Source organism: Periplaneta americana, chromosome 14 (genome assembly GCF_040183065.1).
Source record: "Periplaneta americana isolate PAMFEO1 chromosome 14, P.americana_PAMFEO1_priV1, whole genome shotgun sequence".
In the NCBI taxonomy this organism is placed as follows: Eukaryota; Metazoa; Arthropoda; class Insecta; order Blattodea; family Blattidae; genus Periplaneta; species Periplaneta americana.
In genome coordinates this window covers 84528607-84548697 of record NC_091130.1, presented here as the reverse complement: position 1 = coordinate 84548697, position 20091 = coordinate 84528607, and the positions used below count along the sequence as shown (strand labels likewise).

At 35.7% G+C, this 20091-nt stretch overlaps 1 protein-coding gene across 1 annotated transcript in view; it reads left to right on the top strand.

Moving 5' to 3' along the window:
* Positions 1-1011, top strand: part of Obp73a (Odorant-binding protein 73a) — a 69690-nt gene extending 68679 nt beyond the window's left edge. The window contains exons 6-7 of the mRNA XM_069845700.1: positions 413-477; positions 633-1011. Coding sequence (XP_069701801.1) covers positions 413-477; positions 633-653 — 86 coding nt within the window. The 3' untranslated portion in view covers positions 654-1011. The remainder of the gene's footprint in view (positions 1-412; positions 478-632) is intronic.
* Positions 1012-20091: the final 19080 nt, after the last annotated feature.

The following is a 20091-nucleotide window of genomic DNA, read 5'->3' as shown; positions in this document are numbered from 1 at the left end:
ATGAAGAAAGTTACACAATGCAGAACTGCACGCATTGTATTCTATATCTAATATAATTAGGAACATTAAATCCAGACGTTTGAGATGGGCAGGGAATGTAGCAAGTATGGGAGAATCCAGAAATGCATATAGAGTGTTAGTTGGCAGGCCGGAGGGAAATAGACCTTTGGGGAGGCCGAGACGTAGATGGGAGGATGATATTAAAATGCATTTGAAGGAGGTGGGCTATGATGATAGAGACTGGATTAATCTTGCACAAGATAGGGCCGATGGCGGGCTTATGTGAGGGCGGTAATGAATCTGCGGGTTCCTTAAAAGCCATAAGTAAGCAAATAAGTACGTAAATAAAATGTGTACCAGTCAGTACATTAGTGAAAACCTGGCATAATCAGTGTTCAATTGCTTCTTTCAGGTGGAAAGCAGTCATGTGACTTGGCCTACGAAATATTTGAATGTATCAGCAACAAAATTTCAGAGGTAAGACATATTTGTAGTACATGAAAAAAAAAAAAAAAACAAAAACCTCGTAAATAATGTAACTTTTTGTAACAATTTAGTGGCGGTCGGTGTTATGCTTTTAACTCGTGTTCTCAACCCTGAATTTATAATGGCAAATTTCCCATTTTTTCCAGTATTGCAGCGGTGCAGACTGAGCATAAGATGAATCACCACGGCGTGCACACGAGATCACCATCCTCACATCTGCATTTAGAAACCACCACACAATTCAAACTACAGCTTGCCGTTTTTTAGTCTTACTATGTATTTGTAACATGAACAAAATACGGAGGTACGATAATTTCGAATGTTGTGAAGTGCAAGGGTTCAGCCGTCTGTAACGAAATGCTGAACTGCTTTTTATTCTTCCCTCTTTAATATGTATAATTTACGTCTGATTCGGAAGAAATCTTAAATATAAAATGGCGATAGGCGTTATTGTTGCATAAAGCTCGTTTTGTGTACCTTTAATACTATTTTTTAAAATTAACAATAAAAGTTAAATTTATAGAATGGTTGTTTGTTTCACTCATGAAATACTATTTAAATTTAAGAAGATAAGGAACTAGAAATATCGATTAGATGAATTTAATAATTTATTGAAATGCATTCTCTTAGCAGTACCCGGTACTATTGAAAATGTCTCGAATTTCAAAATATATTGTTACTCTACTATGCATACTGTATGCTCAATACGAACTTAAATTACAGGATGTTTCAGAAATACTTTGACAAACCTTGGGGGCATGTTCCTCACAACAAAACAAGAAAAAAAGTTCATATAAACATATGTCCGAAAATCCTTAGTTTTTTATTTATTAAAGAAATAACATAATGAAACATCTGTTAGATACTGTCAACTTCGTAGCAAGTGTTGCAACTTTAATCAATTCAGAAACTCATAACAATGAAAGTTTACGTTCAACGTTCAACACCATTCGAGGTACAATCCAACAACTTAAGTTTGTAACCGATAATAATATTAATTTTGTTGGATAATCGAATGATGTTATCGATACAAATCTGCTGATGCACCCATTGTATTCTAGATGGCAATGTGTTGCCAAGAAGACTTGTTTACTGGAGGAGAACATTTTGAAGATTTGTTATGAGTTTCTGAATTGAAAGTTGCAACATTTGTTACCAAGCTAACAATATCTAACATATGTTTCATTATGTTCTTTCATTAATAACTAAAAAACTAAGGATTTTCGTACATATGTTTATGTGAACTTTTATTCTTGTTTTGGTGTGAGGAACATGCCCCCAAGGTTTGTCAAAGTATTTCTGAAACACTCTGTATAAAATTATTGCATGACAACTGTTTAAAAATAGAGTTGCAATATAGTTGCGATAAAATGACAGTATGAGATTTTTTGGGTATTTGGATCGTTTTCTTGATTTAGATGCACCCAACGTTTCAGAGCTACACATCGGCTGCATCATCAAGGAAGCTCATCTGCTTTATTTGATATATTCATTTCTTCTGGCAGAGTTAAGGCTATAAGGTTTTTTCTTTCACATTAACAGAAGTGACAGATAAGCATATAAATGACAACAACAATAGCAGGCGTAATGTTAATAGTAATACTTACATATAAAATCATTTTTTCAATAGGTTAATGAATTTATATAATAAGGCAATATTGACTAATTATGAGAGTTTCCATATACATAATTTTATTAAGTAATTTGCATAAGGAACAATTTACAATAGAATGTGCCGCAACGAGACACTAGTATCTTAATACCTTTGGACGGAGTGAAGCCGCTTTGATGGACCTGACGCCATCTTGTTGCTACCAAAACATTTCAAAATAGTTATTACGTTATAGGTAGAAGATCTTATGACAATAGGAATTCCATATGTCTCTAATTTCCTGGAGGAGTCACACTTTCTTGTATGTTTCGTAATACAGAATCGCTAGGCACGTATTTTTAGCAAATATTGTAAAACTGTCATCGATAAATCACATATATACAGGTTATTTAAATTGACAGCTCTTCAAATTGCAGTATGGTATTTAATAGGTACTCTGGGAGGTTAAAAATAATAATGATTAAAAAGGAAGATAACAATTTGACCTTATTTTTCTATTAGTCCAAAAAAATGCTAACCCATAATAATTACCTTCATAGGTTGATCCATTTGCTTCGATTTAATAATGTAACTTGTTTCTTAACGCATATTATAATTCTCTTCCTTTTGCCATTATTTCGTATAGTAGATGTCCCGGTTTTGTTTAGAGAAAAATGAAATACCCTTAACCATATAAATTTTGATAGGCTCTTCGTTTAAGATAGTATATAATTAGATTATAACGGCGAACAAAAGTGAAGCTTTATTACCAAGTGGGTCAAGTTAGATCTCGACTGGAGAGAGTGATCTAAGATCCACGAGTTAATGAAGCTACTTTTGTACGAGTTGTATGCAATACATTGTTCGTTATTTGCCGAAAATTAGAAAATAAATTTATAAATTAAATTAGCCGTATTAAGGGGGTCCGGATAGGTCCTAGCTTACCAATGTTAAAAGTGCGTACATATAATTTTCTTTTTCTGAGACTGTTATAATTATAATCTTGAAAAAATATGAGTTGCATGATGTACCTTTCTGATTGCTTTAACACAGGGATTTCTTTAAATTTTATGTATTTCCAAAATTGAAAATAGCACGCGACACTAACTTCCAACTTGGGTTGTTAGGTTAGCTTAGCTCGTAACTGCTAAGTCTACAAAGCATAAGTCTGATTTAGTGATTGTAAAAATTAATTACAATAATATCAATACATTAATTCTTTCTCTTAATCAAACTAATACGTGAACAATACGAATCTAACCGACTAACCTGAGCTAAATCATTCATTATTATACCGTAATAAGTACATTCCACACATGCATATTTACCTGTGAAAAGTTTCCAGGAATTTTCTTTGAAAATCTGTTTCTGCAGCCATATGCAGCACATGTAGGCATCTTGAAATTAGTTCATTCATGAATTAAAACAACGATGCAACACCACAATCAACAGTCCATGTGCTAAGCGGGACCCAATGTTTTGGTAGCATAATGATGGCGACTGTCCACAAGAGCGGCTTCACCTCCAAGCTGTTCTTGTCTACTCTATGTCTTCTGTGCTCGTTGATGTGCCACTTAATTTAAAAGTAGGACTATAATGCTACACTTCAAAGTTAATACATAATTTATATCCTAATTCTACTTTATACTAGACCTAAATGACATTGCATACAGACTCTCAGAATAACCTATAAAAACTGGCTAACACTCACAGATCAATTCCAAGTAGAAGTATGATACTTCAGGGATGGTGGAGAATGAACATTTGTTGTATTCATGGTAAGGAAAACAGGACTCTCCACGGCACCGTCTCTTCACCAAATACTTCACATGGTCTAATCAGTCTATTTGGACCTGAAGTCTACGATGCTGAAAGCAGAGAAAAGAAGCAATTTCATAGGCTATACAAGTACACCAGATGTAATTAATTAATTTATCACAAGCTGACATGGAAATTAGTTGCTATTCAGAGACTAAGTTCCACATCAGAATAGCTCTGGAATCATAGTGCGTGCTTTGTTTACACACATGCGCTTTATATAGATAAATTCAAAGTCCTGTCTTTGGAAAGGGAAAAAAGAGCTAGGTTATATCACTAAGCCATAGGGGCATCTTAGGGAATATGTCGTTTCGTGACATATACGTCGCTTCTACGACTTGACTTTATCCTCAGATCTCGATGCTTAATATTTCTCCGTGTGAATTGCGCATTAACCGGAACGACACTTAGAGAAATTCACAGTACAGAAAAGCAACCATTTTCCGTGTCAAATGGTGTATAATTTATTATTGCAGTCTAACTATAGTCAAGGAAGAAACACTTAGGGTCAATTTCTAAAACGAGGTCTAGACCACGGCCATGGTTTTAAACCGCATTTGGATTTATAAAACGAGGTCTTTTTCATTTTTCTGAGCCATGGGTCGAAACCATGGTCTAAAGCGGAGACCACGGCTGGGGTAGGTTTAAAACCTCGGCTTCATGTGTACAAGATGGAGGTAGATGATCAGCTGGGTGATTATAGAAGGAAAATTTGTGATTACAAAAATATTAAATCTCGGATTAGAGTGATGAGAGACAGGAATAATCCTTTGTAACTATAACGACGATAATTTCATGCGAATATTTTCGATTTTCGAAGGAATCAACGCAAAATTTAGCGAGAATGCTAAATAATAATCTGCAACGAAATGCAAGAGGCGCCACGTTGACAATTTTTTACACCTTCTTGTTGCTTTGAGGGACGTAAGATATAGGCCTAATATTTTATACTAATTACACCTTTATGTCTATAAGACGATATAACCAAATTCTTAGTCTTTACAGTAGTTCTGGACATTTTATTTAATATTCGAATATAATGTGGGCCGACAAGAATATGTATGAAGCAAGCGTGATTTTGTATTCTTATTTTAAGTTTTATGCTACTGGGGCTTTCCACGTAGTAGGCCTATTATATGTAAAAATAGAACCATATCATATTTGAGTTTCAATTGCAACTTTAATCCAGTTAATATTTAGGTTATTGATTCGTTAGACCCGGGTTTTCAAGTAGTTAATGTTGGCAGTACCTATGAACAAATGATAAACTACAACATAAACGTTCGACTTGTGCTAATTATTTGGGAAATATAATTCTGGTACCTAAAAATCAGATCCCTATAATTAATGCTAGTAATTTAAACGCATATATATTCTGTAAATTAGCAAACATAACAATACCTTAGCTGAGAACAAAAGAATGTGACTTACTGGAATTCAATAAAAATATTAATCCCGATGTTCATTTCTTTCTAATATCGATTGTTTACAAGAATAAGAATCGATTCTTAGCTGCGTTGCCATATATAAAACCCACGAACCTCGGTTTCTTCTCAAGCCGCGTCTCGACTTCGTTTTAGAAGTCGCATAAGGATTCAGACCTCGATCGCGGTTTAAAAGCCGAGGTTTGAAACCACGATTTCGTCCGTGTTTTAGAAATCGACCCTTAATGTCGTAGCCATCTTCCTTGTCTTACCTAATTTTATTGTAAGTAATTTCGTTAAACCTATTTCTAGAGTAAGTTTACATCCCGGAGTTGCCAGCTGTTCTATTCTGATCCTTGAGGAAGTGTGTGGTTCAGTATTCCGCCATTGAGGTTGAACGTGATTCTCTCTCTCTCTCTCTCTCTCTCTCACTCTGTGTGTGTGTGTGTGTTGAAAGAGATATTTCTTATTTTTTTACACTTCTTTCATCAATATCCTCGTCACTACAATAAGACTCACTTCAAAACTGAAGCGAGTGCTAGGATCATTTAATAAAACTGTGGTCTTTTATGAACAAAGATTTTTCACAAAGTAGTTCTTTTAGTTTAATTTTGGAATGCGTATTCCATAAAAACGGGCGCTGTTGGAGAGGTGACGTTCGGGATTTTGTAAAGAAAATTTACCAACAAATGTGTCATTATTGATTTGTTTCGTAACATTAACGGTTTGGCTGTAATTTAATTGAAGATCGACAATAGAGTGTCTGACAGGAAGATATGGCAACCGTGCATCCAGTAACGGTAGTAGCAAGTCAGGAGCAAGACGTGCGGGAAGGGGGAAATGTACAACCACCAATGGACCTCTGTAACGCGATGTTGCCATCTAAAACACTATATTCCCCGAGCAGACCAATCCGCCATGTTGATTCCCAAGCGAGTGACGTGACGTGATGTCTGTGTGGCGGAAACAACAATACGGAAAGTAAAAGATCTGACATGTGGATGCATTTTAGTGTTAAACATTAAACTAAATATGCTATTAATTTTACGCAATGATTTGTTGTGCGGCTTCCAATTGTAAAATAATTGTAGGCATGGAGTCTATACTCTACAAATTGAAGGATACAGAACCATAGTGGGCCAAGGCCATTTACGTAGAAAACAAGGGTTAAAATGAAGTTATCACCATAATTCAACGGAAACATATAGCAAATAACATAAAGTATACTTACTTACTTACTGGCTTTTAAGGAACCCGTAGGTTCATTGCCGCCCTCACATAAGCCCGCCATTGGTCCCTATCCTGAGCAAGATTAATCCAGTCTCTACCATCATATCCTACCTCCCTCAAATCCATTTTAATATTATCTTCCCATCTACGTCTCGGCCTCCCCAAAGGTCTTTTTCCCTCCGGCCTCCCAACTAACACTCTATATGCATTTCTGGATTCGCCCATACGTGCTACATGTCCTGCCCATCTCAAACGTCTTGATTTTATGTTCCTAATTATGTCAGGTGAAGTATACAATGCATGCAGCTCTGCGTCGTGTAACTTTCTCCATTCTCCTGTAACTTCATCCCTCTTAGCCCCAAATATTTTCCTAAGAACCTTATTCTCAAACACCCTTAATCTCTGTTCCTCTCTCAAAGTGAGAGTCCAAGTTTCACAACCATACAGAACAACCGGTAATATAACTGTTTTATAAATTCTAACTTTCAGACTTTTTGACAGAAGACTAGATGACAAAAGCTTCTCAACCGAATAATAACATGCATTTCCCATATTTATTCTGCGTTTAATTTCCTCCCGAGTGTCATTTAGATTTGTTACTGTTGCTCCACAAAGTATACACATGATATGTCAATCTTCATTAAACTATGGTAGGTATTCACTTAACTTTAACCCTTGCGTTCTCCGTTTTTAATAAATGGCGCTTGACCCACTACGGCTCTGGACCTTTCAATTGTACCATTTTCCTGCTGACAAAGAAAGAAGAAATAAGTGGCTCATAAATTTGAGACGCAAGGATTGCACGCCAACAATAAATAATTACCTTTGTAATATAAGTATGATTCAACATATTTTATGGTGAAATATTCCAAGAAATGGAATGTGATTTAAATATTTGCATTCAATAGTCATCAGGGGATTCTAACTGCATTCATTGAAACATTTATGCAGGCTGCACTACTTCATATAGAGAGTTTAATTCATTGTTGTCACTGATAGCTAGTCTAGTGGTTAAAATGCTGGTCTTTAAGTTGGATCACATCAATTTTATTAGTTGCAATAGCTTTCTACCTTTAAATTAATTGATTAATTTCCATTGAAACATTAATATATTGATATAGTATTTACTTTACTTAATAGCCTATTTTGTAATAAATTAATTGATCGAAACATTAATACACATATGGGCTACTCTACTTTAGGCCTATACATTTGAATTAGATACTGAATTAATTAATTTTAATCTAAATATTAACACACATAGAGTCTACTTTACTTTATATTTTATATTTTTAATTACTTCATTAATTTTCACTTAAATTAATGCACATAGGATTACTTTACTTTATATTTTTAATATTGTTTCATAGTTTAATTCTTACACATGGCTTTACTTTACCATTGTATTTTCTTATTTCACAGGTAACTATAGTGAAAGCGTACTGTCTCCCAACCTCAATCATGCATCCATAATCTCATCCTTGTACACGACTTCTTGTTAAAATTGTTATGTTGCCTTAACTGTGGGATTAAAAATGACGAGTTGTTCTGCTTGCATAATAAAGTGCTCTATTGCCATCTAATCGCTTTCATTTGTATGAATATAATATCAAAAGTCGTTCATGAACGATCATAATTATACTATACTTTTATGTTTAATTTCCCTACCTGCTTAATCTCTCAAAAGGACCATATTTGTTTCTGTTTCACCCGTTAAAATAAATATGAACTATACCTCATCATCTGTCTCAAGAAGTAGGCATTTCAAAAGGCTCAAACCACGCGGCAACTAAACTGTTAAAACTGAAACCTTACAGAGTCAGAGTAGTACAGGAATTACAGCCATGTGACATCATCGAGTGAATTTCTGTAATTGAGCTTTACAGAATATTGGTGACGGTACAGTTGATTTCTGACGAGGCGTGGTTTTATTTACACGGTTATGTCTGTACGCAAAAGAAGAGATATTGGAGCCTCGAAAACGCACACAAAATTCACAAAGTTTCATTACACAATACAAAATATCGATGTACGGTGTGCTGTCACTACCGGAAGAATAACAGGGCCCATATTTTTTGAGACGACAATAAATGCAGAGAGGTACCGCGCACACAAACTCTAAAATTTATTTCCGTTTTTGTCAGATAACGAGAGAGAATAAGGTAATTTCAACAATATTCCGCCACAGTCCATACTGCTAACGTTTCTTTGAACGATATGAGGTAGGTTTTATAATGAAATAATTATTTTCAATGTCCGTGAAGGGGATGCTGGGGAAGAACACATTATGAAGCAACCCAACAGAGGGAAGAAAAAAAGATTGAAAATTGGAACGTGCAATGTACAGAATCTTCTGCAAGCGGTAAGTTGGAAAACTTGAAGGAAGAAATGAGAAGAAACAAAGTAGAAGTGAGATGGAAAAATAGTGGTGATTTGGTGAGTGATGAATTTAGGTTGTTTTATTCAAATGGTAAATGCAAAGGAAGTCATGGTGTTGGTGTATTACTGGGACTAGGTGTGAAAGATAAAGTGATAACAGTGCGTTATGTAGATGACCGGATGATAATGGTGAGACTACAAGAATAGAAAATGGACTTCGTACTAGTGCAAGTTTATATGCCACATAGTGGATTAGCAGACGAAGAAGTTGAAAAAACTATGACAAGATAGAAGAGATAGTTGAGAAGGAGAAGAATCCTAAACCTAATGGGCGACTGGAACGCAGTGTAGGAAAAGAACAAGATGGAAGATCAGTTGAAAAATATGGACTGGGAAAAAGATATGATAGAGGAGAATATTTGGTGAATTTCTGTAAAAGAAATGCAATAATTTGTTGGAAATTTATTTAAAAAACATAAACGAAGAAGTTGCAAACGGACATGCCCAATGGACGAAAACAGATATCAGATAAACTATATAATGGTACAGGAAAGATTCCGAAATTGCTTAAAGAATGCAAAGACTATACCAGTAGCGAATATTAACTCAGATCATGTCCTGCTGATAGGCAAAGTAGATATTCAAGCAAATTTTCAAGAGAAATCCGCTACATTAGAATCCATACCTGAGAATATTATTGAATACTGAACTCATTTAAAAAGTTGTATACAGACAACAGCAGAAGAAACAATAGGATACACAGAAGGTGTCAGAATTAAGAAACCTTGGGTCACGGGGAAAATGGTGGAGAAGATGGAGGAAATGAAAAAAAAAATGGAAAAACAACACAGAAGGAGATAGAAAAAAACTACTGGAAACTAAACAACGAACTAAGAAGAAAAACTGATAAAACAAAGGAAGACGGATGAAATTGGAATATGAAGAAATAGAGGAACTACAGTAGAGAGAAAAGAAAGATATGAGTTAATGTACCGCGAAGTAAAATCTTTGGACTTCACAAATAAGAACAGGAAATCCATGTGGTTTCTAGAGGGCATCGGAAACAAGGAATACTAGACAGATGGACGAAATATGTAAAAGAGTTATATGAGATAAGGAATCGTTGATATGAATATGGAAGACGAAGAAGCCGAATCAAAAGACGAAAAAGAATTTTCTATTTTAAGGGAAGAAGTTGAACTAGCGCTTAAGGAAATCAAGAATGGGAAAGCAACAGGAATCGATGAAATCCTCATCGAATTAGTGAAATGCTTGGGTAAATACAAGAGGGAAATTCTATAATTATGCAACGAAATATACGAAAAAAGCGAATGGCCTGAAGATTTTACGGAGACAGTGTTGCTTTCAATACCGAGGAAAAATATTTCCAAGAAATGTAATGAGTTCAGGACTATCAATCTGATATTGCACTCGGCGAATATTCTCTTGTGAATACAAAATCGACGTTTATATTCTAAGATGGAAGAACAGTTGAAAGGAGAGCAGTTTGGTTTCAGGAAGAGAAAAGGTACGAGAGATGCAATTGGACTGCTGCGAACAATCGGCGAAAGATACCAAGAGAAGAATAAAGAAGTGTATGTAGTATTGGTGGATCCAGGAAAGGGTTTTGACAGAGAGATCTGGAATAAACTGATGGGGATCCTAAAGAAAATAAATGTAGATTGGAAAGAGAGAAAGCTGTTAATTAATCTTTGTATGAAACAACGAGTCAAAGTCGGGATAGGAGAAGAAATGACTGAAGAAAGTGAAATTGGGAGAGGAATACTACAAGAATGCCCTTTATCACCTACCCTGTTCAACATCTACATGTCCATACCTGTGGAGTAACGGTCAGCGCGTCTGGCTGCGAAATCAGGTGCCCCGGGTTCGAATTCCGGTCGGGGCAAGTTACCTGGTTGAGGTTTTTTCCGGGGTTTTCCCTCAACCCAATACGAGCATATGCTGGGTAACTTTCGGTGCTGGACCCCGGACTCATTTCACCGGCATTATCACCTTCATCTCATTCAGACGCTAAATAACCTAGATGTTGATACAGCGTCGTAAAATAACCCAATAAAAAAACATTTACATGGAAGATTTAGTAAAGAACTGTTTTGAGAACATGGGAAGAGTGATAATAGGATAGTCCAGAAGGTTTTTCCTGTAGGCTTAATGTTTTCCACTGTGTCGGCAAACTTATTGATTTTGTAAGTCTCATATTTTCTTCGGATAGCACGTTGATACCGATAAAAAGTTCTTTTTGCTTGATGATCCGCATAAAGCTGCCACCGTTTTCGAGCTTGATTTTTGGCTTTAAGAAGACGTTTTAGTTCAGTACTACCGTAGATGTTATCTGATGTCTCAATAGTCAATGTGGAGGACGAATCATCGAATGTTTCTATGACAGTGTCAGAAAATATTTGTATAGCAGTGTCTATTTCAGAAATTTTCAAAGTCGGTAGATTACCCGGGATGATTTGGTGCAAGCGTTTCGTGAAGAAATTCCAATCTGTAACTTTCTCTGTAGAAGGTTGACTTAAGATCATATGAAAGGGGGCCTTGAAAGTCAAAAGAACTGGAATATGGTCAGAGTCGAGAGCGTTTAAGCAGATTTGTTGTACTGGAGAGTATTTTGTGTTATATAAACAAATATCAAGTACATCTGGATGATGAGTGGTTATCCAGGGAATTCTCGTTGGTTCTTTAGGTCCTGTAATTGAATAATGATATTGATTTGAATGTAATAGTAAGGTTTCACCTTTCGAAGTATTTAGTCTGGAATTCCATGATTAGTGTTTAGCATTGAGGTCACCACAGAAAATGAAATGTTTGTGATGTGTGATAAGCAGGGTCAGGTCATTTTTATTGAGTTGAGCATATGGCTGATAATAAACATATGCTATTAGTATTTCTGTTCCTTCAAGCTGGATGAATATACCAGTGGCTTCGAGAGTCTGAAAATTTGGAAATATGGCTGTTCGATATGGCATGGAGTTTTTAATGAGTATAGCAGTTCCTCCACCAGGTCGGTTGATTCTGTCTGTACGGATAACAGTATAGTTGCGTATACGAAACTTCATGGTGGGTTTTAGATGGGTTTCACTGATACATGCGAAGTCAATATCATAATTAAGGGGCAAGGCTTGTAGTTCGTAAGTCTCGTGAATTATTCCGTTTGCATTGAAATTTAAGATGTTTAAACCTCTGTGTTTGGAGAGCATTTAGAGGTCTTTTATGGATTGTTGTAATTGAAAAGATTAATGAAACCTTCAATGAATATTATTAACTTGGATATTGAGACATTTGCATTTTGGATTTTATGAAAAGTTGTGCGGATAAGCTGAATTGTATGTTGAATGTTCAGTGAGCGTAAGATGTTAACAATATCTTTGAAGGAGTCTGATATTGATTCTGATGATGTTGATGTTGCACTTGGAGTATTGAACGTTGACTGGAAAGCTTTGGTGTTGCCAGGATTAGCAAGTAAAGGAAAGTCGCTCTGTTTCCATGTTGGTGGAGTAGAAAGTTCTTCGGAAAGAATTCTCCTGTTCCTCATCTTCTCTTGAAGTTCCGCTTTCTTCTTTAGTTGAATGGGGCACTGACTGTAGCTGGCAGTATGTGCGCCGTCACAATTTGCACATTTTGGGATATGGACAGGACCTTTCAGAGGACATTCGGCGAATAAGTGATTATTTACACATTTAACACATCGAGTAGGCAAATTACATCGACGTGAAGTGTGTCCAAAACCCTGACACTTATGACATTGTGTAATATGTGGACGAGGTCTATATGACTCAATTTTTACGATATGATTGTTAATATCTTGCAATTGGTATATGGTTCGGGAGTGTTCATTATTTGGAAGTGTAAGTATCCAGATGGGAATGGGACGTCGTGTCGGTATGCCATCAGTGTCGTAGCAAGGAACAGTAATTTGACGAATGTGTTCTATTTGAAAATCTAAGAGTTCAAATTCTGTTTTGAGAGTAGCAGATTCTACAAAAGCTGGAAGTCCTTTCAGTACTACTTGTAGTAATTTAGTTTCCCGAGGTTCGTGACAATAAAACTGAAGGTTTTCAGTTTGCAAGATATTATATAACTTGTCATAATCAGCACGACAACTAGTTAAATATTTAATTCCTTCAGCAGAGTATGTGATTTTCAGTGGCTGGCTAAGTAGTGACTGCAGTTTTTTATTATTTGCAAAGAAATTTCTGGCTGGGATATTCTTCACAATAATTGGCGGCATTCGAGTTGATTTGGGTCTAGGAAAATCTATGTTTTTGTTATCTTTTTGGTTCCCTACTTGAGGATTATTTTGATTTGGTGGTGATATGTCGGTATCCATTTCATGGACAAGAGGATCGAAAACATTTTGTTGTTTGGTATCCGGATGAACTAATGTTTCATGAGATAATGTTGTTTGTGTATTGGAAACTGAAGAGTTTGGTTTGGCTTTGTCCGTATTTAGTTTCTGTTTCTTAACGACATGATCTCTTACTTTACTTTTACTTGAAGTTGCGTTTTTCGCGGGATTAATTTGTTTGCTAGTTGAATTGGGTACGCGAGTAGGATCACATAATGTAGTCATTGTAGATGTAGGGGTACTACTACTTGTTACAGATGTTGTGGTTGTTGTCGTATTTGAAGTCACTATGTTAAATACACCAGGTTGATTTTCTATTAGACACCAGTCTTCAGTATTTTGAGTCATTTTAACAGGCACCACGCTTGGCTCCGAGAGCCAAGCTAAAGTAATTACTACACAATCACTCGATTATGATCGCCCACGTAACACAAAATGATAAAGAAATAAAGTTATAACTTAAACACCACACAATGTCGTTAAACTGTTAGATAATAATATAATTCCACTAAATATAACTTGAAAAAACTACACAACTACGTAAACACAAAACAGGGCGGAGCACTGTTCGATAAGATGCTTCTCCGATCAGCACTCGATGCGAACTAATGGCGATCTCAAAGTCAAAGAAAGAAAAGCCGATTAATAACACTGCGAAGACTGGCAGCACTGACCATGCAGTGCCCCTATCTCATGAGGAAGTTGCACAATTGATTACTAGATGGCAGATGTGGTGCAGTAAATCGTATAATAAAGTATATGCAACTTTCGAGAATACGATTTTTTTTTACATTATCTACCTACATTTTTTACCATCACGTAAGTACAAACAAGAATCTGAAAGACACTCGTGGACTATTGCTTGTCTTCCATTGGTATGTATAAAAATGATTTTGCTACAACTTGTAAATAAAATGTAAAATGAACTTACATAGAATTCATACCTTTATAATTAATGTAACTTCCTCCAATTATTATTATACAACAATTTCTAAGCCTTAATTGCATACGTGATTAGTAGGTTCTTAGTACATCCATACTGACTTAAGACACCACAGGTAAATCTCAAGATAAGAGAGCATTCATGATGTTTCTATAAGTTGAAGATTACTCTCTCCTGCCGGGAATCGAACGCCATTAGTCATCACTGTAGCACACATAATATTTATGCGAGTACTTCACACTAGGGTTCTAGGGTCAAAGATGTAGTGGAAGCAATTGGTTTAGGGTGGACTCCTGCAATATGGGGGTTTATGCATTAAACCAGCTCCATGTTCATCAGAAAAAGTCACTGATAATATCTTAAGCAGTAGTCACAAAACATCACAATTATTGACGTAGTGTTTATAACATCCGCTCGACACAGAGTGAAGGCTAGAAGTAGAGTTGGGTCGATTCGTGAACGAATCGTTCATTCGAACGACTAACAATAAAGAATCGTAAGAATCGATTCGTGGTATCAACGAATCGTCGTTCAAAAGAATTGCAACGAATCGGCATGGTATCGTAACCCACGAATCTATTTACTTGTTTAAGGTAACCTGTCAACAGTCATTTCCGAACAGTGCCGAATGCTCCCGAGCGAGCAGATAAAGGATTTACGTTATTTTAACAAAGGTTGGGTTAAATAGTGATATAGGCTAGATGACACACTAACACGCAGCTGATAATAAGAAAAGACTTCTAACCCTTATGGAACAAATAGGCCTACTATATAAATGATTAGAGAAAAGGTTAAGTAGGAATCAGAATATTGCATTTGTTAAGTGTGAAAAATAATGAACACGTACTTGAAATTTGTATAGTTAAACAGAGATGTAATACAAAAAATGTACTTGATAGTAAGGTTCAGTTGATAAATTATAATTAGGAAACACTATCTTGGACAATTTTGTAGACTAATGGATGGTTCCAGCCAATGAGAAAGAGATCATCCAATGTCTCGCCTTTCATGCCATCTATGCGAGAGATGTAGAACGTTTTTGTTCTACCCGGGTTTGCAAAGGGAAGTGTCCTGTGAGTCGTTCGTTGACGATTCAAAAGAATAGTTGCAATCGCAGACTGGAAATAATCATGAACGAATCGTTAGAATCGATTCGTAATGTGTGATTGAATCGTTGGAATCGACTTCTGAAAAAGAATCGTGTTGTCCAACTCCAGCTAGAAGTGGAGCTTCATTCATTCTAGTGAGCGAGAACGCAGTGATTGATTTTGAACTCTATCTCAACCTTCAGCGTTCATAACAAATAAAAACGAGAGGAAGAAGAAATGAAAATCTGTTTAGTTTTTATATTTGTTTCACCTGTATTCGTTTATTTTGTAGTTTTTTTCATTCAATTGCCTATTTTTTACTGTTATACTGGAACATACATCTTACCTCACTAGATTTTCAAAATTAGGGGTTACCTCATAACTAATATGTAGCTAGTCGACGATGTATGCAATGGAGGGGGAAAGGAACTGGCCACCGTACCCCATTATATCCTGGTTTAATTGCCTTACAAGTGGTGCCTTGTTGGTATCGCTTGTGAGGTTCAGACCTGTCTTTGGACAGTTGACTAAACAACAACTCATAACTCAATAGTCAATTGTGGATGAAGGCTAACGTCTCTGAAGGAGGTTCTTATTCGTGGTTTTATTAAGTTCAATTTTTAAAAAATGTTCACAAATGTAATTACGCACTAATATAACTACGATTTTGGAAGCAAATGACCTGAGAAAGAGGTAGGGTAAATCAGACAAATATGGGCATCATCAGTCATTTTACTCTGTATCTTGCACTTGAGTAATGATAACAGCTTGAAAAGCTAAAACATATTAGAGTATATCTATTTAGAAGGTATAAAATTATCCTTTTATGTCGTATATAAGTTTATATGCTTTTTACTATAAGCTTACAAGTGCCCATATTATCTGCACTATGAGGATAATATGGGCACATATGTTGGTAATATGGGTAGTATAAGAACTAAATGCATTTTAAATTTTCAAGCATATATTTAAAATACAAAATATTTGTATTTAATGCTTCCTACACTAACCATTCATAGAACAACGTTATTGGTGAAGTAACAGAATACTGAACAAATAAAAAAAACTAATATTTAAGTAAACACTGAGACTACTTTTAACACATTCAATGAAGAAGAAAGACTATGAAAAATACTTTAAGTAGTGACAAATGTTATTTCAAATGGTATAAATCTCTAAAAGGCTAAGAACAAAAGCAAAAGAAGCCTAAATAATGTTCTAAATTTATTTTGTGAAGTCATCACAATCACTTTCAATTTCAATACATTATTCATTGTACCAAAAAGCGCATGATCCTTCACACTGTAGCCTACTCACTTTTCTTTATTTTGCTCAGTATAAAACTCTCCTCCACATACAAGACAAATGCAAGAAGCATATCTTGTTGAAGAAGATGCGTTCGTATTCAAGCGCTTTCATGTTGTTGATTTTCTAAATTTATTGGCTCTTGTTGCCACTTTTTTGGTAACTTCAGACAAACAAATGAAAAAGAAGAAAAGATTCTAGCTTTTGTGGAAGACAACAATCCATTTCTACAAACCAAATTTTGTATATAATTTATATTATAATCATTAAAATTATAGCAATTACTATACGACTGTCTTGGTATTGAGAAGGAAATTATAAAATCATCGAATTCCATATTTTTAAAAAATTGGAATGAAAAGTTAGGGTAACTAGGACTCAGTATTTGACAATAATTTAGATAATTAAGAGTATATGAGTAATTTTCAATTATATACATTACATTTATCTCTTAAAATTCCATTCTATAGAAAAATATTAATGAACAATTTAAAAAATAGCATTCAATGCTTGTGCCCATATCCTGAATGACAGTGCCCATATTTTCCTTAGTGTATTATTTCAACATGTGGTCAATCTGCCAAGCGAGTACATGCTTTAGAACCCCCCCCCCCATATGGATTTAAATCTACCATTCCCGCCTGTAAAGTTTTTCGGTTTTACTCACACATTTGTGGCTGTCATTCCTTAAGTAAATAATGTAAAAATCAACAACAGCACTATTTTTGCTGTGTTTCAAAATGTACTAACATTCATAAATGAGGGGCTTAGAACAAAAAGCAGGTAAGTGACGGAAACCTAGTTTTGAGGAAATTACAGTTAAAGTTCTACATGCAATGAAATATTATACACTAGTTTGGTGAAATGATGCCCATATAGCAGCACTGCACAGTGTGATCACTTACCTGATTTTATCCCAAAGAAACATCCTTTTGGGCTATCACAACACGCACTTACCTCATTTTTTTTAATAATGTCACACCTGCTTTTTGTTCTAAGCCCCTCAAATGTAGGCCTATTTGTAGTGTTCACATGTCCAGCAACGTCAACAGCAGCATCAACACCAGTCATTCTACTTGTTCGCCACCTCAGTTCAGGTTTACCAACATTCTATCTGATGCATAGTAACTCACGAAGTATTAGGGTAACATAGGCATTACATTAAAACTGCCCATATTATCCGAGTGCCCATATTTGCCTGATTTATACTATTGAGAGTGGTCAGTATTTTTAAGTAGGCCTACATCCAAACCAGCACAGTCGTTTGCTTCTTACAAAAGTTTTGTTTTGGAGATCAGGAACTTCAAATTGCAAGTTTGCATAAAACAATTTTCCCTTGAATTTATTCCAGTAAGCTTTGCAGGGAGCTATACCTGAAAAAGCCAGATTTGTATGATTTTCCATTTGTTTGAAAACAACCAAATCTCTAAATTCTATAATTAAAAATTTCAGGATGTCGCAGTATTTACTAATTGTTGTTTCAGGAATTTTCTTAAGTGACTGCAGACATGAAAATGATGAATCTTGGAACGGACTCCAAGATATTTTCATCAATTTTCATATTAAGTAAGTGTCAAATTTACCTGGAATTAAGTAATGATCTTTGTAACATGACACACAATGTCAATGCATTTTACTGGTGTTTACACTCATTAATATTTTAGAACACAATAAATATTTCACGTTCTCGTTTTGACTACAGATTTTATCCTTCAATTTCGCTCTAAATACAAATTTTTGCGATTTTGAAAACGACATTTCAGTAGATAGTGCAGGACTAATCTCTACACAGCACACACAATCTTGAAACAGCACTGATAACAGAACGAGTCCGCCGCTAATATTACTGTCTAAACTCTAAGCTAAGCGAAGGTATGTTGTGACGTCTTACTTATGCTGGTCTGGGTTCAGGCCCGTTTGGGGTCACTCCTCGCGAGATCACATTTTGCGATCGGTGCACCTGAATGATTAAAGCCGATTGGAATTAATCGAAGACAACAAAAGCAACGAAAGATGATAGTTCTTGTTAGAAAGTTGCATGTTCAAGGGATAACAAGTAAAATGATAGATATAATGGAAAGAAGTAAAATGGTAGATATAATGGAGGAAATAGGAAGACTAAATAAAGATACAGCATTGACAGAAATGAAGAAGCAGAGGAGTGAGTCAGTGGTAGTGGTTCAAGGTGTTGAAAAATATGTGAGTGCAGAGAGGGATTTAAATAATGATTAAAAAGAAATTAAGAAAATATGAGAGAAAGAGGGCCGGAATAACTGGACTGGTCGGATAGGGAGGAGTGAAGAAAAAAACAATACTTAAAAAGGATGTCTATACATTGCTGTTGTTGAATCTCTGTCGTTAAACCGTGATGATCGACCCTCTCTTGGTACATAATGAGGTCAAATTAGTTATCTGATACAGCCTTACTATTCCAGGAATGTAATTAGCTGAGTTGAGTGCGAGAGCGGAGCAAGTGACGGATGCACTCATAGTCAACAAGAAAAGGTGCTGGCGATCCCTTCACTAAGTAACTGCCAATTTCTTCAGCATACTTACTTACTTACAAATGGCATTTAAGGAACCCGGAGGATCTTTTCCGTTCTCACATAAGCCCGGGATTGGTCTGAGCAAGATTAATCCAGTTTGTACCATCATATCCCACCTCGTTCAAATCCATTTGAATATTATCCTCCCATCTATGTCTCGGCCTTCCCAAAGGTCTTTTTCCCTCCGGCCTCCCAACTAACGCTCTATATGAATTTCTGCATTCGCCCATACGTGCTACATGCCCTGCCCATCTCAAACGTCTGGATTTAATATTCCCAATTATATCAGGTGAAGAATACAATGCTTGCAATTCCGCGTTGTGTAACTTTCTCCATTCACCTGTAGCCCCAAATATTTTCCTAAACATCTTATTCTCGAACACCCTTAGCCTCTGTTCCTCTGTCAAAGTGAGAGTCCAAGATTCACAACCGTACAGACCAACCGGTAACATAAAGTAAGTGTTTTACAAATTCTAACTTTCAGGTTTAACTTTAACTTTATTTAAGTCACACATAGTTACTGTGCACTCAATGTTGGTTGCTTGACGGTTGTCAGCCCACTTTGAGGTCTGTAGATATAAAGGGAAAAATTGGATCAGTGTCTGGTTTAGTTCCCGGGTAGCTCAGTTGGTAGAGCGTTGGTCCGTTTAACCAAAGGTCCTGGGTTCGATGCCCGATCCCGGAACAATTTTTCCCTCGAAATTATTCAAATCAACTTTACAGGAAATTATACCTGAAAGCTTGAATTGTAATTGTTTTATAAATTCTAACTTTCAGGTTTTTTGAGAGTAAACTGGATGACAAAAATTTCTCAATCGAATAATAACAGGCATTTCCCATATTTATTCTGTGTTGAATTTCCTCTCGAGTGTAATTTACATTTGTTACTGTTGCTCCAAGGTATCTGAACTT